Raw genomic sequence first — 25,379 nt, 5'->3', positions numbered from 1 at the left:
ATTTCTTATAAGAGAACACATTCAAAAACATATCATTAAACAGTTTAAAAACTAAAATATGTAGAGGAAAAAAATCATTTTAGAGAAGCATCAATACTTGAGCGTAGTGGCGAATTTAAAGAGCCTGATGATCCCTCAGCATTATTACATTTTGGTTTACGGACTTGCATCCCTACAAATTGCCGCGAAAGAGTCGAAAAAAACCTCACTATAACATTATCTAAAATTGTCTGAAAGTTCGTTTTTGGAACTTCAATATCGAATTTTTTTGTGAGACAGTCTCTTAACCCCAACCCTCATCCTGAAAGATGTCATGTAATTGCGTTTTCAGGACTTAATTTTGGAAATATTTCGAGAAGTTCCTAGAACCCTATCCCATTCCCTAAAAATAGCAAAGAAATGGATTTTTAAGCTTTCAATTTCGGAAATATTTCACAGGAGTGCCTTCTATTCCTTTTGCATAATTAAAGACCGTACAAACATTCCTTTTCAGGATTTAAATTTAAAAAAAAATTCCGGGTGAGGGGTCTCCGATCGTTTCGCCTTGCCATCAAAGATAATCTATTCTATTTCTGAAACTTAAAATTTCCAAAGTTTCCTTCATATTACCCCCAATCATTTCTCCCCCCCCCCCCCCCCCCCAATCACTAAAACTTGATTAAAATACGTTTTGGTAACTTCAATTCCGGAAAAATTCCGGGGGAGAATCTACCTATCCAAACATTTGCCTAATATTTAAAGGAACAAACAAAAAATACGAACAAAAAGACTACTTTTTTTAAAAATATTTCTAAAATCCAGGGGGTTCCAATGGCCCCTCCTCACCCTGATTTCCCAAATGACGGACCTGAAATAAACTTTGAAACGAAATCCAGGATGGATAGATCGTTTTATTGATTTTTAAAATATTTTTGGGGGGAATACCCCATTGGATCTCTCTTTTTGCTACATATTTTCCTGGTTTTCACCTCTCTAGCCCTTCCGAAGAATGCTCGTAGTCATAGTATATATTCCATTCTCCTCCAAATAAAAATGAAGACAATCAAATGACTACTCATCATCGAAGGGGGGGGGGGGAGTTCACTAATCTTGCTAAAACAAAAGGAAAAAAAATCAGTATTTAGTTAAAATTTCATCACGTTTGGGAAGCAGAGAAGTGCTTGAACTAAATCCAATAAGTAACTTTTCTAACTTGGTTGTCCGTTTTCTGCTCAAGTTATTGTGGCAAAACAAGACGCATGTTTTATTCTGATCAACGTTTTGAATACAACCAACTTTAAACTATAATACTCAAAAATATACTGTCGTGAAATGTATGATAAATTTACATTTTCCCCAATCAAAATTGAACATTTATATCTCTCATATACAGTCGGCTTCCGCTCCAAAGCGATTCAACTTACGCCAAATGCCTATAACGCGAGTTTTTCTCGAGTAACGAATGTTAGAGCTAACGCAAATTTCTCACCCACAACACGAAAACTTTTGGAAAGGAATCGTGGCGCAAAATGACGGCTTCGCTATTTACTACTAAATATTAGTTTCGTGAATATACTTTCATCCTTTTAGCATCACTAACTGCTCTAGTTCCCACCCAGCGCTAGTCAAAACATCGCTTTGTTAGTGTGTATAAATAACAACTCCACAATTTTCTTTTAATATTTTAAATTCTAAATATGAAAGGTGATGAAATATTCTGCACCAAAGCACGCTGTTTCATGCTATGTTTGTGAAGATAGAAAGAAAAAGTGAAAATTTGTGACTAGATAAGGAATCTTGAACGCTTGAAACTCTAAAAAATGGTTCGAAGGCAGTGGCGGATTTACCAGGGGGGTGGTCATTTTCGAAAACCAATAATATAGAATTAAAGGAATTACTAGCTTTCGCTATTAATTTCAATCAAGTACATTCCACAAATTTGCTTTAAATTAAGTTGAGACAGTGTAGTCGAAGATGGACAGCATTACCCACTTTTTAATTTGAAACCGAAGCTCGCCCCTCCCCTCTTTTTTGAACATTAATAATTTTTATATTTCTATATGTATCTTCCAACCTTTTTCTTCCATGGACTACACTATACTGGTATGATACATTTTGCTATGATTTAGAACAGTGGTTTCTAAACCTGGGGGTGATAGCCACCAAAAGGGAGATTTAACTCTTGAGGGGAGCGATAAGTTTGTGAGGGGCGATAGGGGGTGATTAAAATTTAAAATACAGGCTAAAAGTGGGCAATTGATTCCCTCCCCCCTACATAGTGGATTGAGGGGAGAAATATGGCTTCCACGTTTTTCAACCGCCACCCCCCTTGAAAAGAATATAAATCCGCCACTGATCGAAGATAGCACAGCAATACTGTATAGTACTATTACAGTGTAGTGCTTTATTATTACTGCATACTGTATATCAGGGCTCGGAGTTGTCCTAAAATTCCTAATATTCCTAAAATTTTTAAAAATGTCCTAAAATTTACATTTTTGTCCTAATTTTCCTAAAATGTTATCAATTATTTATCATTTTGATATTTCCAGCTGTCAAGCTGTGAATTTTTGCTTTTTGTTAAGCATCCGAACTTTCCCCGTCTTTTACGATCATCGAGCATTCCACGCGCGAATTCGTTCTCTCCTTTCTCTGATCGGGGCCAATGGGTAAAACCGATGACGTCATCAGGAATCCGCCTCCGCTTTGTATGACGTAGGGAAAAGGAAAGAGATAAACCAATCAAGTGCTGAGAGAAACTCCACGCGTTCGCAAACAGCTACCGATTGACTGCGGTTAACTGGTGACTAGCCGCTGACGTCATGTGATTAACCAACCGTGGTCGACCGGCAATATGCGAACTAGAGCATGCGAACGCATCATAGAATTTTTTTCTTGCGCTGTGAAGTAAAGTGAAGTGAGTTGATTTGTTTATTCCTCACGTTTGTTTGGCTGTCTTTTTTTTTTGTTTTGCTCACGTGTTGGTGCGATCATTTTGAAAGCGGAATGTTCTTTTTTGAATGATATTTACATAAAAAGAACAAAATGCCTCGTTTGACGAAATTTTCAACAGCTTGGTTGGAAAAAAAGGATAAAAATGGGGATCCCATTAAAAATTGGTGTATCGCTACGAATAACGAGTATGAAGCCATGTGCGTTCCGTGCAATTATGTAATGAAGGTTGGAAATCAGGGATTTTCTCAAATATTGTCCCACGAGAACAGTGAAAGACACAAAAGAGCGATTCGTGGACTTAAAAATCAATCAGTGTTATCATCATCCTCAACTGCTGGGAATACTTCAGTTCTTCAAGCAAGTAAAGAAGTGTTGCTATTTTCTTTGGCAGATAAAGTTCTTAAAGCAGAAATGTACTTGGTTTTAGCTGCAGTGAAGAATAACTATTCGTTTGCATCACTGACTGACTTGTGTCAGTTATATGGTGATATTTTTGGTGATTCCGATGTGGCTAAAGGCATAAAACTATCCGAAAAAAAAGTGAGGTATGTCATAAATTTCGGACTTGCACCTTACCTGAAAGGTGAACTTCTTAAAGATGTAGGAGGATCATATTTTGCTATACATTTTGATGAAAGTACAACAAAACAAGCCAAAAAGCAACTTGATATTTGTCTTTCATATTGGTCTGAAACGCAAGAGAAAGTAGTGTACTCATACTTTGATTCCTACTTTTTGGGGCATGCTGATGCACAAATTCTTCTTAGTAAATTGTTAACTTTCCTTGATGATAATAACTTAGAAATAGCAAAACTTATACAGTTGTCCATGGATGGCCCCAACGTGAACTTATCATTGAGGAAAAAGTTGGATGGATTTTTAAGTGAAAAGTCACTGCCTCCTTTGTTAAACATAGGAACGTGTTACCTCCATGTACTTCATAATTCTTTACGCAAAGGATTAGCGAAGTTAGTAGAGGTTTTCGATATAGATAGATTTGCTATTGATGTTCATCAATGGTTTAAACTATCACCTGCTAAAAAAGAAGATTATCATTACTTACAAGAACAAATGTTAGATGATGTCTTAGCCAACCATGCTTTCATCCGACACGTAGAAACCAGATGGTTGACACTTGGACCTGTTTGCGACAGGTTAATTGAACAATATGAAGTATTAAAAAAGTACTTCTTAAAGGAATGTGTTGGACAAGATATTATTAAGTCAGATAGATATTCACGAATTGCCATGTACCTAAAAAAAACCCACCACAATAGTTTATTTGCATTTCATTTCATTTCTTTCATCAATCTACCAACCATACACATTGCTTTTACAGAAAGAAGAACCTATTGTACATGTCATGTATTCAAAATTAAATGAGTTTGTCAGGAGTGTTTTATTGAAGTTTATGAAAACAGCAGTTGTTGGCGATAAAAAAGGTACCCAGATTTGTGCCTTATCTCCAGACAATGCAGAAACCTGGTTAGATGCAAAAAAAATTATTATCGGTCAAAAGACTACAGATGCGATGAAAATGAATGCAGTGGATAGGTCTTTTTTTTATGTGTTAGGAGTGTGTACACAGCTATTTCTAATTACTTGTTAAAAAATCTTCCCATTTCAAATTCCTTTTTAAAAGATGTAGAATGTTTGTGCCCTTCAAGCAGAAAAAAGTCGAACTCCAAATTGTCCGTGTGCCGCCTTGTAAATTATTTACCGCAGATATCAGATGTTGGTAACCTGAGTGACCAAGTAGGAGAAGAATGGCTCATTTACATGTGTGATGAGGACATAACAAGTGTAGCTGACAAGTACAATGACAGTTTTGATGTATGCCAATACTGGGGTGAAATTTCCAAAATGAAAGATGGTACTGGAGTTCTAAAATATGCAAATCTCTCAAGAGTTGCTAAAGCTTGCCTCACATTAACTCCTGCAAATGCTCAGCCTGAAAGAGGCTTTTCAGTGAATAATAATATTGTTACTAAAGAAAGATCGTCGCTTTCAGAGTTGAGCATCAATTCTCTTAGAATGTGTAAAGATGTAATCCGGCAACACAAGAGCATCTCGGATATTAAAATTACAAAAGGAATGATGACATCAGTGCGAAGATCTCATTCAGAATATTCGGCTTATTTGGAGCAGGAAAAAGCAAAAGCAAAAAAACACAAAGCAGATGCCGAAGCAAACGAAACTGCAAAAAAGTTAAAACTTTCAAATTCAGTTGAGTTACAAAAATTACAAAGTGAAGAAAAAAAAAATATTAAGTGATCAGAGTGCTGCCCAAAAATTGCTCAATGAAGCAACAACAAAATTAACAAAAGCTATAAATGATAGCGATATGTCTGACATTAAGGTTGCTCAGATGATGCTATCTACTGCGAACTCTTCAATGCAGATAGTCAATGAAAAGCTTGCTGACTGTCGCAATAAGCAGAAAGTATTGAAGATATGAGATATATTATTTGATTTGTATTAAGTAGTGTTTGGTTAGATAAAGAAGAGAAGTTTTATTGTTTTCCGAAATAATTTTTATGATTTGTTTTTTGGGTATTTTTCCGTTAGCCAGGCGCAAGCGAAAATCCCCGAAATCGAATACATCTAACACGAGTTGTAGGTAAATTGGCGGATTTCTACATCAATTTGGCAAGTAATTACTTAGTGTTGGGTGTAATCGTTTGGCGATTTTCGCTTTCGCCCGGCTAACGGAAAAGTAGTTTTTTTGTGAAAGAGATATGTTCAGATTTGGATGCAGTGTGAGTAAACATTATTAATTAGTTTTGTGTAACTATTGACAGGTATTTGAATAAAAATGTTTATCATATTTCTCATGTCTAATTTTAAAAAATCCATCTTCATTCAATATAACTTTATCTAATTCATTTAAATTTTATGTGAAAATGTAAAATATTAAGTTGGTTTTAAACTCCTGTATTTCTTTAAGTCGTAAAGAAATATATTTTCAAAAGGTATACTTGCCTAAATGTACAGGAGAGGACAAAATTGCAAAAATCCCATATTTGCATCTTATAAACTTTTACAAAACATATAAAAAAATAGGAACCTGATACTGCAGGAGTCAAAAACAGTAAATACTATTTTTATTTTGACTAATAGTTGGTACGTAGGGCTATGAAGCCCATATCACATGTCCTAAAAAATGTCCTAAAATTTAAAAAAAGTGATGTCCTAAAATTTTTAAATTTCCACTCCTACCCCTGTGTATATGTACCGTACTGTTTTTTTTTTTTTCATGTCTCTCTCTCCCATTGATAATTGATATTGTGCATCGTTTGAATACTGCTGTTTTTTTTAAAATACGGTAAAAATTCAGCTGTTTATGCAAGAAACGGTAATATATTGTTAAGAAATGGTCTGGAACAGTTTAAAGATGTCTTAAATAATTGGATAAGTTAATACAAAATTCGTATATTGTACACGTATATTTGTATATAACACACACATACAAAATCAACTCCTTCAAAGTTTCAGTAACGATACTAAAGTTAGTTGAAATCTATGATCTAATAAACTTTAATTTTAAAAGCACCAGCTTTGATACGGTGCTCCAAAACTTGAATTTGTTTATATATATATATATGTTTTTGTTTTTTTTTAATTATAAAATGAGAAAAAGCTTACTGATGATCAATTGGGTGACGGAGAATTAAAAACAGCAACAATAGCGATAATAATAATGAACAGAAATTTAAAATTAACTTTAAATTTCTTTCTATTAGAATTATGTTGTCTGAAAATTAATTTTTTTTCTCTCTTTTTTCTTCAAGTCCTTATTCTATTATACCCTTCTCAAATAGTTTCAATTATGCGTGCTCAGTCATTTAAAACGAGGGGCATCATGACCGGATAATTGGACAGTTCGGGCAATTAGAGTTTGGATAACTGGAATCCTACTTTGATATAACAGAAATGTAATGTATCTTCAAACTCAGAAACCTGTAATTCTGTTATGGGGGAAAAATTCACTTCAGAGAACTCATAATTTAAAAATATTGATTTTATTTTTAAAAAAAACCATTTTTTGTGAAGTTATTTCTGAAATTAGATTTTTTTGGAGTTATAAATAATAAAAAATGTAATAAACATCCATGGAATGACACAACCAATGATTAAAAAAATTATAATAACGAAAATTTAAAAAGAATCGCCGTTTTTGGTTCTGGACCAGAAATGGCAGCCGGGGGGGGGGGATTTTGGAATGCCTCCCCTTTGTAAAATTTTTGTTTATACAATGTCTACAAGCATGCCGAGTTTCATAATTTTATCACAATTTGCAGTTTCTTCCCCCGTAGCCCCCCCGACTATTTCCAAGTTAGGCGAAAACTAAGATCGATCTCGGGGGGGGGCTGTTCCTCCCCCTCTTTGCACGACTGGGCCCTGTTAAATGCCGTAAAAAACTATGTTTTCTTCTTCAAAATTTTAAAAGATTCGTACCACCAAGTTTTCTCTGTAATTCCATGGTAATTTTTGTGGACCTTTGTCATGAACAAAAGGTAAAATTCCTCGTAAAGATTAAAAAAATGTGACCTTTCAAACACAATTTTCTTTTAAACTGTCCAAGTCTGATTTAACGAACTTTCCAGTCTTTTCTATTACTATTTAGCAATTTCTATAAATGCAGCATGAAGGAAACAAAGCTTCTAAAGATTAATATTTAAAAAAAAAAATACATTAGATTGACAACTTTTATTAGTAGATTTAATAGCCAAAAAGAAGACATTTCTAAAATATGTTGCGATAAATTTACCGAAGTTTCCGCGGTTAAAAAGATGAACCCTTAGTATAACGAAATCATTTCTGATCTAAACTTCAAATCGAAGCAAAAATGCTCTCATCTCATTTCTCTGCAGCGGTTTTGTTTGCTTTTCCGATTCCTTCGCGCTGTCAATGCCTGAAGGCACTTGAGGGGTGTGTTTCGAACAATGAAAGACATTCCTCACTGACTCCTCTGAAGAACAATATCTCCTCCACACAAATTCCGGTTTGTCCCCTTTTCTGGATGTCGCGTAAATCCTGTCAGTTGTAAAACTAGTTTGCGGCTAAAACGTACAACGAGCATGATGCTTTCGTCACAACCAGGGTGCAACATTTTGCGCCATCTATTGGGTAAAGGAAGTTTTTTTCATAAAATGGGACAGTCTTAAGATATGTTTTTAGTGCTCTTTTAATGTTTTCTTTTTAAAAAACTTGCTTTTAACAATTTTTTGTATCAACCCCCTTTTTTTTTCCATTTGGATTTTTTTTTTTTTTTTTTTTTTTTTTTTTGAAATTAAAACCTATGGTTTGCTTCAACAAAACAGGTTTAAAAAAATTTTAGGCCTTAAAACTGATACGCAGTTTTGCATATAAAATATTTTACTCTGTGCAATATTTAACTTTTCCCTGTTTGGGGGGATGTCTAGAATGTTATCCCCACAACTTGAGAAATTCTAGGATTTTTTCCTGGTTCTGCTGATTTTCCCACCTCATTCAAGAAAGTAGTGAGTGGGAATTTAACCCTTTTGTGGATTTGATGGTTAACTGGGAAAACATTAGATTTAAGTTCTCATCGTCTAAAATACATAAATTTTATCTTCTTTGATTCCCCCTCCCCCCTTAAATGAGAGTGGGAATACTGATTTATATATATTTAAGTTCAGCGCTTACCTGAATCCCGAAAGCCTCAGTGAATCAAAGTCTACATATCTATACCAGGCTATATTTTCCTGCTACAAAATCAACGGATACAAAAAAGCTATATATATATTGTAAGGCTGTTCCAGAAATGAATCAATTTTAATAATTTCTTCTTTAATATGGATGCTAAATGTTTTTGAACTTATATTGATATTCAATTCTTTTCACTAAAGCATCAAACATTTCACTGTTTTACCCCTTATCTTATTTGTTGTAGTTGCCTTTAATTTCTGTACTTTAAGCTTAACTGTTCCTTATGTTCTTTTAGAGTGTGCTATGTGAAGAAAATATGCGTGGTGTGAGGTTCAATATTTATGATGTAACATTGCACGCTGATGCTATACATAGGGGTGGTGGACAAATTATCCCCACTGCCAGAAGATGTTTCTATGCATGTGTCCTAACAGCTCAGCCACGTGTAATGGAGCCTGTATATCTTGTAGAAATCCAGGTAAGAAGACTTCTTTCTCTATCTTCCGGATTTTTGAATGTTGAGAAATTTATTTAAAAAAATTGAAGCATGTAACGTAAATTTGGGAATACCATCCATAAGATTTTAATGAAATTCCACTAGAGAAAATAAGCCCCTCCAAACAAGTCTTATTTATCTTTAGTCAATGAGTGCTGTATCTTTAAAAGCATTAGTACAAGTGTTGGGGGGGGGGGGGGGGCATGGGTTGGCAGTTTTCAATAATATGACATCTTTTTGTCCCTTTTTTAAAGTGGAATAACACTAAAAAAGTTAAAAGTAATAAATCTAAATTATACAAGGCATATAAGGATTTGCATTCCAGAAAACTAGATCTCCTTAGGGAAAATTATTCTGAATCTTAGGATTCTTTTGAGATTAGTATAATTACTGTTTGGTTTGCATTAAATGTTTCTTACATGATTTGTAAAATAATACAAAATTTTTTTATAAGCTAAATTTCTATAAATGGCAAAAAAAATTCTGACAGTTCAGGAAGCTATTGAGTACAAAAATTCTTTTTCTGATGATGAAATTGATGAATCAGAAGTGGTTATTCCTCTCGAACCCGATTTAGTTAGTTACAATGAAGAAATAGATAACTCATTAACAAATAGTCATGCACAAACATGCAGTGACAAATCTTTTGTACAAGATGCTGCTAAAAGTGTAAAAAGTTAATGAAAAACAAATGCAATGAGCTTAGTTTAAAATGAAGGGGGGCAAGTGGAAAAAATATAAAGCAAAATTTGTATCTGTGCACTAAGTATTCCTTTGTAAGAACACCAAAATATAACTAATATTATTGCAGTCCTATTGAACTTCATGTTATGGCTGAAGACATGCCACATGCCGTTGGAGACGAACCGTTATGTTTCCCAAAGGAGTGATCATTCTTTTAGTATCGTTGAGAATTGAGAGTCAATTCCAGCTGTTCCTAGGTGTTATATTTTTAGTGGTTATCATATATTACCCCCATTGTAAAAACTTAAGTTTGCTTTGCAGCAGTTTGGCATATTTTCGGAGAATGTAACAATTGATGAAAGAATGGTACAGTATTTTAGTGGACTTGGCTGTAAGATGTCAATGAAAAACAAACCTCAGTCGAATTGGATATAAATTATGGGTGGTGGCATCTTACATTGAACAATGCAGTGTTGGACTTAGTTTCGACTTTTTTTTCTTATGTTTTATTAGAAATTTCTTTTCTCAGAAGGTGAGAGAAAAAAGTAGATTGTTGTTGTGCTTTGGACCATTGTCCTATTTATAGGACAGCATGTATTTAAAAGACTACAAAAGATTTTCAAAATTTCCGTTATATTTTTCTAAGCCTAGTAACAATAGTTAAATTTAAAAAAATTTTGACGCATTCTACGAGTGATTCAATACGGATTAATGTGGGAATTAGTTACTAGTTCTTCGGTGTTCTGTTTTTTAGAATATTTGGCTACAAATTTGCAATATTGTCTATCAGTGTTTTTTGATTTGTAGTAATTCAACAGAACAATAGGCCAGTAGAATATGCACCACTGGTTTTAAGATCTCTACTGTTTGAATTACATTTGTCCTAAGTCACTTTAGTGCACAATCGGCTATGTCTGGTAAAATATTTTAAGTTTTGAAATGTATTAATTGCTCTAATCAAAGCTCAGAATCTAACATATTTTTGTAGCCGTAGAAAACTTGACTTAAACCATAAGAATTTCCGTTGGGCACTCTTAAGAGGAAAAAAGGATATCATGTAACAATAACAGCAATATTGTTCGATCTTAAAATTAATTTTCAACTATACTTGTTTTCCTGTAGTGTCCTGAAGGAGCTGTTGGTGGTATTTATGGTGTATTAAATAGAAGAAGAGGTCATGTTTTTGAAGAATCCCAGGTTGCAGGAACACCTATGTTTGTCGTCAAGGCTTACCTACCTGTAAATGAATCATTTGGTATGTTTGGTTTGGTCTGACTTCATTTTTATATTTAAACATGTTTTCCACATGAAAATATTTATCTATTCCTCTTTTCTATAGGTTTTACTGCTGATTTGCGATCACATACCGGTGGACAAGCTTTCCCTCAATGTGTGTTTGATCATTGGCAAATTCTACCAGGTGATCCATTGGATGGAAAGTCCAGGCCTCATCAAATTATTATGGACACAAGAAAACGCAAAGGACTTAAGGAGTCTCTACCAGATCTTGACCAATATCTAGATAAATTATAAAAAGGGACTAATTTAAGAACTTAAAAAAAAAAAAGAAAAAATACTAGACAGCTGATATTTGTAAATGTGAATGGAATATTGAATTGAATAAACTGCTGGCTAGATATATTGTTTCGTATGTCTTAATTTACTTTGAATATGCTTATTGGGGAAGAGAATATGCTAAAAAGTAACTTTTTTTGTGTTTTCCAGAAAATGATAAAATTTATGACTCTCAAGGGACCACAAATAATTATCCTTAAGTAGAATGTATTCTTGAACAATTTTTCTAAAACCAGGGGTCTGGCCAGAGGATATTTGGGTCCGTTAACGGACCTTTCACAAAAATCCGATCAACCAAAACGGACCTTTCACAAAATCCCGATCAAACAAAACTGACCCTTCACAAAATTCTGATAAACAAGATCGGATCTGTCACATTGTTTATTGAAAGAGCAAATTTGAAAGCAAAATAATGCATATTTCTGTGTATAAACCGATCATTTTTGGAACCTTTTTTTTAAAGTCAGATTAGAGGGATCAGCTTATACAAAATCGGCTAATTTTGAAAAAGAAAAAGAAAAAATCGGCACTCTTGCGATGCTCCTGCAAGCGATAAATAATTGCTACTGCCAAGTAAATATAAAGGTGGTTTGTTTTATCACAGCTAATTAGCAGCGGTGTTGTTGTAAACTTTTCTGAAAAGGCATTGGTAAACACTTTTCCCCGCTCATGATTTAATAAACAATAATAATATATATCTGCGAACTGAACTTAGAACTGCAAAGGGATAGTAAGGGTGAGGAAAAAATATGATCGCCTCAGATAGGGTTACCAACTTCAAAACTAGCACCACTTAGCGTCTGGCGTTGAACCTTTATAATGACTTGATTAGAAAATATTCTCATCATTTTGTCGGCTTGTCAATATTTGCGTTTTTATGGTGCGACGTTTAATTGTTATTTTGGGAGAAAATTATATGGATTTTGATTTTTCGATGCTAACAAGGATGATTAACTTTAAATAAACTCTTTTAATTACCGTTTTTTTTTTCTTTAGATGTCTACATTTTGAAAAATGCAATCTTTTAACATCCGATATGAGAATCATATTTTGTTCTTTTTTCAAGCTAACTTCGCTTTATTAGGATTCAAATTAATGAAAAGTCTCTTTATTTCTGTTAGAACTCTCATTTCAAGTTTTTAAAGCAAAATTCCATTTTCTGTTATGGGTCAAAAATTAAAATGCTGAATAGATGGTTTATTTTATTTCTTTTTTTTGGGGGGTCAACTGTGTCCACAGATATTAATGATATGTTATCATAGCACTCTAAAATGCAATTTTAAAATAATTTTATCAAAAATATTTCTTTTACAAGCCGTTTTTATACTTTTGATGCCTTCACTTTGAGAATTGCGATCTCTTTGCATCCGCTATGGGAATCCGATTTTTCGAATTTTTGATGATTATTACGCTTTGTTAAGAGGTAAACAATTGAAATATCTTTTTATTTTTGTTAAAATCACGGAATTTATAAGTTTTAAACGAAATTCTGTGCTTTTTAAGAGTGTCTTGGGTCAAAAAGTTGAATGCTGAACCCTATTCTGAATATTGTTTTATTTATTTATATTTTTGTTACAATTATTTTAAATATTGTACAGAAATATATCTAGTATAAAATTTAACATAATGCAGAATGGTAGATAAATATTGATACTTGAAAGAGCGATACCCCCCCCCCCCCCGCCAAATATCAGAAAAAAAATCCAGAATGATTTTCTCGCCATAGAAGAGGAAAACACTCAACTTTAAGTTTAATTGATGCAGTTTGTGCCATCTCTAAATTCTAAAATTTCGTTTTAACAATTTTTTTTTTGCGAAATTTTTTGATTTTTCACAAAATTCTTTTTTCACAAAATTATTTGATTTTTCACAAAAAACGGACCCTGTGAAAAATCCTATACAGACCCCTGAAAACTACAATGGAATGTCTGATACCTTGAACAGTAGTCTTAAGACAGGAAGCAAACTAATTACAAAAACAAAAAAGATGAATCTAATGAATCAAAATGAAAGCATCATAAGTAAAAACGGCAAATAAAAGAATTTATTAAAGGGGAAAAAAGGTTAGAATGGTACTTTAACAAGTCTACAAGATGTATAATATTACTGACATAATCATCAAAAATTTAAAATAAGGAAAAAAAATTGTGAAGAAAATCGGATTTTTGGTACTATTAACAGACGAAAAAATACCGGAATTCTAGTAAAATTCGGTATAACTTATTAACTCGTATCGAATTGGCGATGAAGAAAATCTTTAAGGCCATGTAGAATAAAAAAATAAGGAGTTTGTAAGGAGATAATAGCAAAATTCAGGAGTTTTAAGGGTCCTTTTCTTAAAAAGCAGGAGTTTATAAGGAGCGTACGAACCCTGAATAGGAATCTGCATAGTTTCGGTTTCGTACGTTAGTCAGGCTGAGGTGGACTAGACATATCACCGCAATAACCTTAAACTTTCCTTTTGAAAAACTTAAACCAACCAGATCCCCCCCCACCTATTTTTTTTTTCTGCGTAAGCCACTGCCAAAATCAATAACATTTAAAGTAATCTCTTTGCATCCAATATGAGAATCGAATTTTTCTGATTTTGATGTTTGCTTATTATGCTTTTTTAGAGAGCATATTGAAATTATTTATTCCTATAAGAATCAAAAAAATAAAATGTTAAAATTTAAAACAAAATTCTGGGTCCTTTATCTCTGGTTTAATTAAACTTTTGCTTCAATTCCATAAAAAGTCCAGTTACGATTCTTATTGCTGATTCTTTCTCCGCTTCTATAACGCAATTCTCATAATTTGATTTCTCATATGCTAGTAACACTTCCCCCTCACCACCACCAAGCATAAATCTGTACTCTCTCGCCATATATGTCTTCTAAACGAACTCCTCCAAAATTTTTGATCACGCGACAGCCTTGTTAAAAGAAAATGCATTCATTCACTCAACGAAAGTTCGATAAAACCAAATCTTATATTTGCCACTGCTAGGACGCATGACTTTTGAGTACAGATTTAGTTTAACAGTTTGTCACTAGATTGCATGTCCAGTGGCGGATCATGGGATTGTGAGGCCCCAGGCGCAGCCTTATCCGGAGGCCCTCTATTGACACAACAAAAACGATATAGTTTATTAATATTAACAATACAGAAAATCATATATATATATATATATATATATATATATATATATGATAAAAAACAAGTTTTGGAAGAGGTGGGGGCGCAGTTACATTATTATTTAAAAGGGAAAAAACGACATTTCTGACCAAAAAAAAACTATTTTTTCGTAACTTAGTCAGTGCAAGGGGAGATTTCCACCGAGCCCCGATTTCTGGCATTTAGCAAAATCCCAGCTTTACCCAGTTTTCCAATGCAAGTGTAATTTAGTGGCGCAACCAGAAAAAAGTCTTTGGAGGGCGGGACACTTAACAAAAGAAAAGAGAAAACCTGTGATCTAAGAAGTGAAGGGGGGTCCGGGGGGTTCTCCCCCGCAAAAATTTTGAAACTTGAAGTTTTAAAAACGTAATTTTAGACTTTCTTTGCTGATGTTTGGGAACAAAAAGGTGCAGGTGTTTCAGCGGAAAGTAGTAGAAAATGAAGCATTACAAACGCGATTATAGGCCATATTTATCAACGTTAGGGTAAGGGATGGAGCCAAGGGAGTGCCCCCGATCAATCTTTTTAAAAAATAGATCGAAATCAATTTCTTTCTCTCTCTCCCCTCCCCCCTTCCCAATTTTCGAAATTGAAGTTCCAAAAACGCAATTGTAGACAAACGTTACATGATAAACAATTTTTCAAGAAAGAGGTGCTGAATCTCTTCCGTGAAAATTGGTTCAAAAATTATGGTCCTAAGCTTCAGCATTTTTTTTGTTTTTTACTCAGGGGCTATTCCAATTAAGTTTTTTTTAAGTGTAGTTTAAAAAACCTGCTTTTTTATAATATTAAAGGTGTTCGGGGACCCTTGCTCGAATATTTCCTGAAATTTAAGTCTTAAAAAGGCGATTCTTAAGACCATATTTTGTAACCAGTAAATTTTTCGAGGGTCATTTAATAAATCATCAATGAAGCCCTTTTATATTCGTTCCTTTACTTATTTATTTATTTTTCGACTTCAGTTGGATGATGAATTTCTTTTGTAGTACATTTACAGAATGAAGAAAATATGAAAGAAACATCAGAATTCCTGAGTATCCAGATTTTTTAACAGTATTTTCCTGGAATTGTTTATTTTCTTCTGAAATTCAAAATTCGAAAATCCTTATTCTTCAGAAGTTTTCAAGTAAATCTAAAAGCCTATGTTTTTAAAATAAAATTTTTAAACCATTACCATCATTTTTTTTTTCGAAGCATTAAAACACGCTCTTTGCCTGTGTAGAATATGGCATATGTACACTCCTGAAAATGAAACTTAAACACTTCTATAGTTGGGGAAAACCTAACCTGGCAGCATTGTGAAAGTTACGCAGGTCTAATTCTTAATTATAGCATTGCGACACTGTCAGGTTAGGTTTGCCCCAACTACAGTTTATAAAACTTTTGCCTTTAATGAGTAAATCAATCTTTATGATGTAGAAATTGTAATATGTATTACAAACAAATGGCACCAGTGTAGTTCAAAAAACTTGATTTTCTTATAATATTAAAGGAAGGCAGTTCGGGGAACCTTGTTCAAATGTTTCCTGAAATTTAAGTCTTAAAAAGGCGATTCTTAAGATCATATTTTGTAACATTAGGGTCAGTAATTTTTCGAGGGTCATTTAATAAGTCATCAATGAAGCCCTTTTATTTTCGTTCCTTTATTTATTTATTTATTTTTTGACTTCAGTTGTATGATGAATTTCTTTCGTAGTACTTTTACAGTATGAAAAAAAATATAAAAGAAACATAAGAATTTTTGAGTATCCAGATTTTTTGACAGCATTTTCCTGGAATTATTTATTTTCTTCTGAAATTCAAAGTTCGAAAATCCTTATTCTTCAGAAGTTTTCAAGTAAATCTTAAAGCCTATGTTTTTTTAAAATCATTACCATCATTTTTTTTTTTAAAGCATTAAAACACGCTCTTTACCTGTGTAGAATATGGCATATTTACACTCCTGAAAATAAAACTGAAACACTTCTATAGTTAGGGAAAACCTAACCTGGCAGCATTGTGAAAGTTACGCAGGTCTAATTCTTAATTATTGCATTACGACGCTGTCAGGCTAGGTTTGCCCTAACTACAGTTTATATATAAAACGTTTACCTTTAATGAGTAAATCAATCTTTATGAAGTGGAAATTGTAAAATATATTACAAACAAATGGCACCAGTGAAAGAAGGAGAACACTCAAAATCAACTACTTTCGCAGCAGAGGCATTTAAAATTTTTATAGTAATTTTATAAAGCGTTTTTGCAATGAATTAACAGATGTTTCTTTTCTCTGTAATGGAAATATAATTTAAAGAAGAATGAACAGCATATTTTTTTTTTTTAAAAGCTATACCTTTGTACCATTAAACCTATTTGTTCAAAACACCATATCATCATTTAACACCATGATAGCAGCATTATTCTAAAAATTAAAGTTGTTAAAACATATCATTAAACTTATCTCAAAAAGAATGGTCTTGTCGTTGATTGAAGACAGAGCAAAAGCACGTTCACGAGCACGAGTGAATCAAAACAGCGAATGAAGAACGTTTTTCGTTCTTCCTCCAAAAAAAGAAAAAATTCCTGCCTTTTCCAAATTACTTATTTAACTAAATACGTTATAAAGCTATTTTGTTACGGGTTGGTTACTGGTGGGAAAGCGGGAAACTTTGCAAAAAGTAAAGAAAGAAAACACAGCTGTGCCATTGTGCCGATGACTTCGATCTGGACCCCCCACCGATCTGTCTGCTCCCTTAGGCTCCCTTCTAGATAAGGAAGGGCAATATAATTGTTCGTCAAGAAAAGTGACCATTCGAAGAGGTCGAATTACGTCGAGTTACATCCCATTCAATAAAAGTCCTACTTGCCTTAAAAACACGACTCGGGCATAATCTCACAAATGACGACTGGGATATTTTGAGGACTGATATAATGCTGCGACAAATAACGACTGGTTATCGTTTGTTTAGGGGGGGGGGGGGGGTCTAACCCCCTCTAGACACGTTCTTGGCCAGGCCCTGAGCTATAAATTTTGGGCCCCCCTGCATCAAAATCTGTAGGGCCCCTCTCTAGAGGTCAGCAGTGTATATTTGTAATGTTAATAAGCCTTAGTGCTAGTTTTTTTTTCTTTTTTTAAAATTTTCCCTTCAATTTCTTGGGCCGTTGGGCCCCTTACGGAGGTGGGCACCCGCACTGCGGGATCAGCGGGGCAGATCCGGGCCTGTCCTTGGCTATTCCAATTAAAGCAAATATCTTCGTGATCAACAGTTTTTTTTTTTTTTTAACAAAATGAATATTCTTTATTCAGCAAAGTAGTAAGTGGTCGAGTGTACGGAGTACTCGGCCAAAAAACTGCTTGGAACGGTAAAAATCATTCTAGCAAGACTAACTGCATTTTATCGGAAAGTACTAAACAGTTTTGTGGAGTATTTAAGAACATACTATTTTGTACTGAAATTCTGGGAAGAATGAGGAAAATCCAAACTCCTGGGGAAATCTAAACAAAGGCACCTGAAGCCTGGGGCCCTTTAAGACTCAGGGGGCCCTATCTCCATTGGGAGCAATGAGCAATCATCCCGCGCCTAAAATCCATGATTATCTATCAATTTCCATGAGTTTTGAGGATTTATCATGGAAAACCATAATTTTGAGGATGTGACACTTGGCAGCTTCGAGGCCCCCTGCTTTTCTTGAGGCCCCAGCTATCGCCTCATGCGCCTATGCGGTGATCCGCCACTGTGCATGTCCAGGGTTACCAACTGCTGTGCGTTTTTTGGAGTCGCTCCACAAAAATAGCGTAACTTTGCAAAGAACTTGCTTTGCTCCGCATTTCCAGTTTGGTCTTAATTCTGACCAGGCTTACAGAATATAGCAATAAAATGAAATTTATTTTTATTATATTTTGCTAGTTGATTATGACAGGCATAGAAATATGAGAAACTAAGGATGCTTGTACTCAAAGCATGACAGTGTTTAAGGCTGTTTTATTAATTTAAAAATAATTATTTTTATAGCAGTGCTTTAAATGATTAAGGTTAAAATGTTCTACATTGATTTATATACAAAATAACCGAGTGCTCCTCAAATAGTTCCTACAAGGTTGGCAACCATGCATATCTAACTCGAACATAAAAGCATAAGAGGTTTTATACCTCCAGCTCAGTCACTTCCTATGCCGGACTGATGAGTGCTAATAAGCACGAAACTGCAGTCTTCGGCTGGAATGATTGAGCTGGTTGTGTATTTCATAAAAGCATATGTCTTTAATCTAGCTGTTTTGGGGTTCTAGAGTTGCAGGTCCTGCAACTCTAATGTTGTGACTCTTGAGGTAATTTAAAGTTTTGCTAATACAGTTTTAATGATAGACATTTAGTAATCATATTTTAATAAATTTAAGATTCAATACTTTTGCTGTAGATAGTCTGTGCAAAATTTTATGTTAGTTGCTTTAATTCAGCAGTTGGTAATTTCCATAAATTGAAATTCTTTATATTTTCTTATTATATATTCTAATGTGTCAGTAATGAATTTTTCTAACCGGAATTGTTGAATATGATCTAACCTGCAAAAAGCAGTACTGCTTTTCTTTCACCAGAGTTATTCAAGCTGCATGTATTTGAAATTGCAAGAACCTATAAGTTAATGTTTATAAGAAATTCTCAAGGAAATAGTACACATAAAAGAAACTCACAAAATAAAAGTTTTTATTTTTTTTTTAAACAACTGAAAACTTAAAAGTAGTCGAAAAGAAGTTTTTTCTTTGGGGAGAAAAACGGCAGTATTCCACAAATAGCACTTGGTATGCTGTTCTTGCTCTTTTTCAGGGTATTGATTTCTCTTCCAACTTCATTTCCCTCTTTTAAACTGCTGTCATTTTTCTTTTTTGGAAATCCCACTTTTCAACTTTTTGCTCTTCAACCAGGATTTTTTGAATAACTTCTCCATTTTAATAAAAATCCTTTAAGATTTTCAATAATCACATCTAAAAATTAGTAAATCAACAAAATAAATTATCTATCATTTTTTATGTAAGTAAGTTTTTTTTTAATGTCAAGAATATATTACGATGAAATATCAGTTTCAACAAGATACATTTTCAGTCCAGATTTAACTGCCATTACATTACTTGTACACAGAAATTCCTGTTATAGTGAGCAAAAATTGCGGGCCCATGTGTAAGCAATTATATTAAGCATTAACAGCGTTTTTCATTTATCAAACTTGTGCAAGCACTAATCTTTACCAACTAGAAAATCGCCCATCATATTAACTCCTGTAAATTAACCCCTAACTCCAGTGGATATCGTTAATTTTCAATCACTTTTTCGTTTCTTCATTCCCTTGAAATGGCGCAGTCTTAACAGTAAAACAGTTAAGTTACCGGATCCAGCCTAGCCTTGTCACAATAAAGCCTTTCTCTGCATTTTAAACATTACCAAAACATATTATCATGCCATGGCGCGAGTTTCATTCTTATCAACTCTGCATTTGATTTTAAGCATTTTTGCAATTAGAATGCATCTAGGACTAATGGTTGCGGAAATGGAGGTTTTTGCAGGTTAGAATGGATCAGTATATATGAGGATGAGTTTTTGAAAGGTTGGGTGTAGTCAATCAGAGCTTAATAGATTCCATCTATAAGTATGAGGACTATGGTTAGTGAGAACTGCAATGAATCAAGAGCTATCCAAAAAATTGAATGCGAGTTGAAACAATTTTATTAGGTTACTATTACTAGTCAAACGTGTTGAGGGGAGTTCTTGCTATAGGCAACAAATGTGCACGTTCAGAGTTGCCACTCTTGGCTTGAGAAAAATATTTAATGTTTTCAATGAACAATAAGGTATTGGACTTGTTACTAGAGAGTTCCGAGTTTAATGACTCTGTCAAAGATCCCCTTGTTTGCTAAATATAAAGTAGTTACAAAGTCTTCTATGTTTTCATTCAAAATCGATACCACTACGGGTGCTGGATTAGGGATTCTTTGACCTCTTGTCTGGATCAAAAAAAAAAAAACCAAACTACAGACCACATCCAACTGGCTACACATAGTGAATTGTAGATTTGGGAATGAAGTACAATGTAATGTCATGAATATGCAGTATTAGAAACAACAAGTTTGTACTAGATTATTAATATCACTATTGATTTCTTCCCAAAAAGGGAAAAAAAAAAAAGGCCGGAGCGATACTTTAACGTTTTTCTTTCCCCCCCCCTCCCAGATTTTGTTATTTCTCTCTTTTTCCAATATTTTCAATCAAATGATTTTGTCTTATGATTGAAAGCAGCGTGGAGGGGAGAATTTAAAGATTTTCACTCTTCCTTTTCAATTTACAGCATTTATAATATATTGAATTTTTGTACCACTTTTTGCATCCTTCAGAGAGTTAAAATTTTTTTGTTTTTGGAGCATTCAGCTATCGAGTCGGTTATTTCAGAAAAGTCGTAAGTCCTACAGAAATCCACAGGACTTACTCCCTTTCTGAAATAATAGATTCAATTGTCTTCAGAGTGCAAATTAATATTTTATTAAGTAAAGTGTTTCAAAATCCCTAACTTTCTTTCTATTAAACATAGTTTTAGAATTCCCTGTTTCCCAAGTTATACCTGTAACGTAGCAACCCTGAAGTTGTTACAAGCACTATTGGACCCCCAATCAATCTCATACAGCCCCAATTTTTTCTTTCATCGCTATGAACTACAGTTGGTTCTCTGTTTAGTGACGTTCTATTTAACGACTTTCTCTATTTGAAGATGACTTTTTACGGTCCCGGATGCTCCACTGTAGGCATTCTATTTAACCCTTCAAGCGGCCGTGACGTAAAATTCCTTCACCCAGCAATGTATTGAAGAGCGGCCGTGTCGAAAAATTTGGCCTTGAATATTCTGCTTCGAGAATGGCTGCGGCGTAAAATTCTATGGAAGAATATTCATGGCGAAATTTTTCGACACGGCCGATCTACGATACATCGCTGGGTGAAGGAATTTTACGTCACGGCCGCTTGAAGGGTTAAGGACGATTTTTTGTGGTCCCTTGAAAGTCGTTAAATAGCCAACTGCACTTAGCATGTCTGAGTAAAATCCTGGGGATTCAGGTGGACTATCTAGGCAGCCACTGATCTTAACTAATGGGGTTTCCGCTACGGTCATTTTTCTCAAAATTTGAGAACACTATCTCAATTGAGAAAATAAAGCAAAGCAGTTTCGCTTTTTTGCTCAAATAAAAAATAAATTAATTAAAAAAAGAAAGAAACTATATGATCCAATTTCTTTCAAATCTTGGTTATGATATTTTGAATACTTAGTCTTATTCGGCATGCCCCCCCCCCCCCCATAACTGCATTATTAGAAAGAGGGGACGGAAAGCATAATCCAAGATTTTTTTATTTTATGTTTTTTAAAAATAGCTGCTGTACTTATTTCTTCAAAGTTGTCATTGATGGAATTTGAATTTTATTTTCAACAGGATGTGAAACACACTGAGGCATTTAGAAAGATATGAGAATGTAACATTTGGCTAAAACTTCTCCCCCAATTTTAGCTTTTAAACCCAGCTTAAACCCTGAAACTAATTTAATGGATTTTGGCAGCATAGGCATCTGTTAATTTCAAAACTTTCTTGTAGGGTGATTCACCAGTAGTTGAACATTAGTGGAAATTTCTACAAGTTCCATTTAATTTCACAGGAAAAAAATTGATAATTTTTCTATGTGTCTATAAAACTTTCAGGATCAACTGTTACTAATCATTTTTCTATTTTACTCACTATTTTTCATTTCGAATAGAAGTTAAAAAGGGAGATTTCGCCAGTAGTTGACCACTTTTCAAACACTAAAATTTGAAATCTACACTGTTAAAATCAGACTGGTACATGCCTGTATGTACTTATGTTCCCTTAAAGGTCGCCCCTGATTCACTGTTGGGTGGATGACATCATCATAGGTGTCATGTGACTTTGATGATGGTTACACAACAGTGATGACTAATAGGTTTAAACGTTGTGAAAATTTTGTTACATTTGGCGCCAAAACTAAGTCACCAAAAAATGGTGCCAACTTTATATTATATCTTCAATTTCTTGCTAAGCCTATAGACTATAAAAGCACATGACGTCATTGATATATGGGACGCCGAAGGCACCTCAGGCAAAGAATCTAGTTACCCTAGACCGCTCGTATAATGCTTAAATATTAAAACATACTACTAAAAATAATGCATTGATATTAAGAGTGATCAGTATAAGTACAGTAAACTCCCAATTATCTGCAAGATAGGGTGACATGGTAACCGTGGATAAGTGAACTTCGCGGATAATCCGCAAAATAAATTAAAAGCAATAGCTAAAAATTCAACACTCGCACATACTTTTAAACTCTGCCAGCAATGACCTATTAAATTTTTAAAAAGTCGCCAAATTTGGTGACATTTAGTAATTTTTCGCCAAATTTGGCGCCAAAAATAAGTTGCCAAAAATTATTTTAACTTAGCGATATCTCTAATTTCTCGCCAAGTCCATAGCAGCCACTCCAAGCAGATATGACATCACCATCATGTAAGTCGCTGCAAGACCCGAACGTTAACGTTGACCCGAATCTGGTCAGCTGCCAGAATAATGCCTAAATATTACTGTTAAGCAATCCTTACATGAAAATTTTTTAATAGTTTATACGGGCGTCCAAAAGTAACTTTCCCTATATACGGAGTCTTAGTGGTCTATTCGCTGAACCTATCGATCCAAAATTGTAGATATGGTTATTTGAAGGAATGCGTTTGAGATTGATGATTTTAAACAATGCAGTGATCTCCTGGCTGCAGTTACAATGATAGAATCTCAAAATTTTCAAATGACAACACCCACTTTTTCCATGCGCAAATTGATCAGTGTATTGATGAGCCAGAAATGGCATTGGATCGATCGACGCGTGATGAAAATTGTTTGTTCGAAAATTTAAGCACAAACTGAAGGAACACGCTTTTCACTCTGCATTTTAGAGATTTTTTCCCCAAGTTTTGCACATGGTGTTTAGTGTTTGGTGCTTCTACTACTGTCTTACCCTGTGAGTTATGTAAAATGCTCCTCTTTTAAACTGTCATTAGGATAAACAAGTTTCATCTTTGCAGTTTTTGTTACACGCCACTTGTTACAACGCAATTTGAGGTTTTTCAATATGTGGATCAATTTGCGCTAGAAAAATGTGGGTGTTGCAATTCGAAATTTCCGAAATTAGTTTACTATAACCGAATCTGTGTACTACGTTATTTAAAATTTTCGAATTAGGAGAACATCTGTTCAAATAATCGTATCACAAATTTTGGTTCTATTGGTTCAGCGGACAGGCGGCTAGTCAATAACTTGCAATTCTTTTTTTTTTTGAACAAAAGTTGCATGATATTTTATCTTAAGCTAAAAAATGTTTGTAATCACTTTTGTTTCAAGAAAAAAAGCTTTAAAACCAACATAAGTTCATTACTTGACCGTTCTAGTCAACTACTGGCATTAATTGCATTTTAGACAATCAGTAGTTGATTACCCCTCAATCCCAGCATAAATGATTACTAAATTGGTGCATTTTTCTTATTTACTAAAGTATAAATACGGATGATCAACATATATCAGTAAATGAATCTGAAAAATAAAATTTAACGTCGAGGAATAGGATTAAACATTTTATCTCATGACAATTCTCATTAGTAAGAAAAGTGATTTTCTTGAAATTTTTTATATGTCTTTGCAATTGTACCATCCTAACCTCTATTCAAAACTTTACTTACAACTATAAATTATAAGAGAGCATTTCATGGGATGCTATAAATTAGTTCTAGCAATCAGATTAAAAAATATCTACTTATTTATTCTTGTTTTGTACATATTAGTGCTCGAGTGGTCAACTAACTGGCAGGTGGTCAACAACTGGTGAATCACCCTACTAGGTATTCAGATTTGTAACTGTCAGATATTTAAAATAATTGCACATATTTACCTATTGACTGAGCAATGGCTGATGCATTTTCTGGCAACTGGTGTTGAGAGCCTACCAGCAAAGTGACAAGAGGGCAATCAGCTTTGCCATTAGTTTGTTGCTGCACTAAATAATTACAACACTCTAATATTTCGAAGAAATCCCTAGAAGATAAAAAAAATCTGTCATGAGTAAAATTAATATGGCTTTTCATTGTTTCATACTATTTTAACGAAGGAAACTGAATTATAACAGACATATGAATAGTAACAGACATATGATTTTTCAGTATTTTTTGAGGGAATAAAATACTGTGTGCAGAAAAAAAGAAGGGGCACTGGAAACTAAATTCAACATGTTCAAGTTAATTTCAAGCATCTAATTAAAATAGTCTGTTGTATTGATACTAAAATACATAGGAGAGCTTTCAGTTATAATAAAATATACTAACAGTGATCAGTGCTGGATTAAGCCAGCATGGGGCCTGTAGCGAATGTTACCAAGGGGCCCTCGTTTTCATATGATAATAAACATTTCTTCATGAACATGGGGTGCTCTTATGACCAGGGCTGGATTCAGACTTAAAGGGGCTTTAAGTGATTTCAGGTTTGGGGCCTATTTCGTAGCACAAACAACTGTGTTAGAGGCAAAAAAGGATACCTTTGAAGATGAAATGAAGATATCGGTGATTTCGCAAGTTGACAATTTCGTAAATTTTATATAGTGAGACCGAAAGTTGTAAAATAAAAATATTTCTCGAGGCTTAAATTTTCGTAATTAAGATGGGCACGGGAAAATTAAGTCTTGCAAAAATAAGTGCTTTTACAGTATTCATTAAATAAAGAAGCTACTGTAAATGTTATGGAAGAGGATGGTATTGAACCAAGGACAGATCCAGAAAATATTCAAGGAAGGGACAATTC

General features: G+C 33.9%; 2 protein-coding genes across 2 annotated transcripts in view; one reads left to right on the top strand and one right to left on the bottom strand.

The window, feature by feature from the left end:
* The window catches only part of LOC129220263 (eukaryotic translation elongation factor 2-like), a 31,827-nt gene extending 20,401 nt beyond the window's left edge, over nucleotides 1-11,426 (top strand). Inside the window, exons 11-13 of the mRNA XM_054854647.1 lie at nucleotides 8,903-9,085; nucleotides 10,910-11,042; nucleotides 11,127-11,426. Coding sequence (XP_054710622.1) covers nucleotides 8,903-9,085; nucleotides 10,910-11,042; nucleotides 11,127-11,320 — 510 coding nt within the window. The 3' untranslated portion in view covers nucleotides 11,321-11,426. The remainder of the gene's footprint in view (nucleotides 1-8,902; nucleotides 9,086-10,909; nucleotides 11,043-11,126) is intronic.
* Nucleotides 11,427-19,199: 7,773 nt separating this feature from the next.
* Nucleotides 19,200-25,379, bottom strand: part of LOC129220220 (nonsense-mediated mRNA decay factor SMG5-like) — a 98,590-nt gene continuing 92,410 nt past the window's right edge. Inside the window, exons 23-24 of the mRNA XM_054854586.1 lie at nucleotides 24,478-24,620; nucleotides 19,200-19,478 (exon numbers count right to left, since the gene is read on the bottom strand). Of these exons, the coding sequence (XP_054710561.1) occupies nucleotides 19,411-19,478; nucleotides 24,478-24,620 (211 nt within the window). The 3' untranslated portion in view covers nucleotides 19,200-19,410. The remainder of the gene's footprint in view (nucleotides 19,479-24,477; nucleotides 24,621-25,379) is intronic.

This window comes from Uloborus diversus, chromosome 4 (genome assembly GCF_026930045.1).
Source record: "Uloborus diversus isolate 005 chromosome 4, Udiv.v.3.1, whole genome shotgun sequence".
In the NCBI taxonomy this organism is placed as follows: domain Eukaryota; kingdom Metazoa; phylum Arthropoda; class Arachnida; order Araneae; family Uloboridae; genus Uloborus; species Uloborus diversus.
Note: the sequence above shows the minus strand (reverse complement) of the source record. Positions and strands in the feature narration are given on the sequence as shown.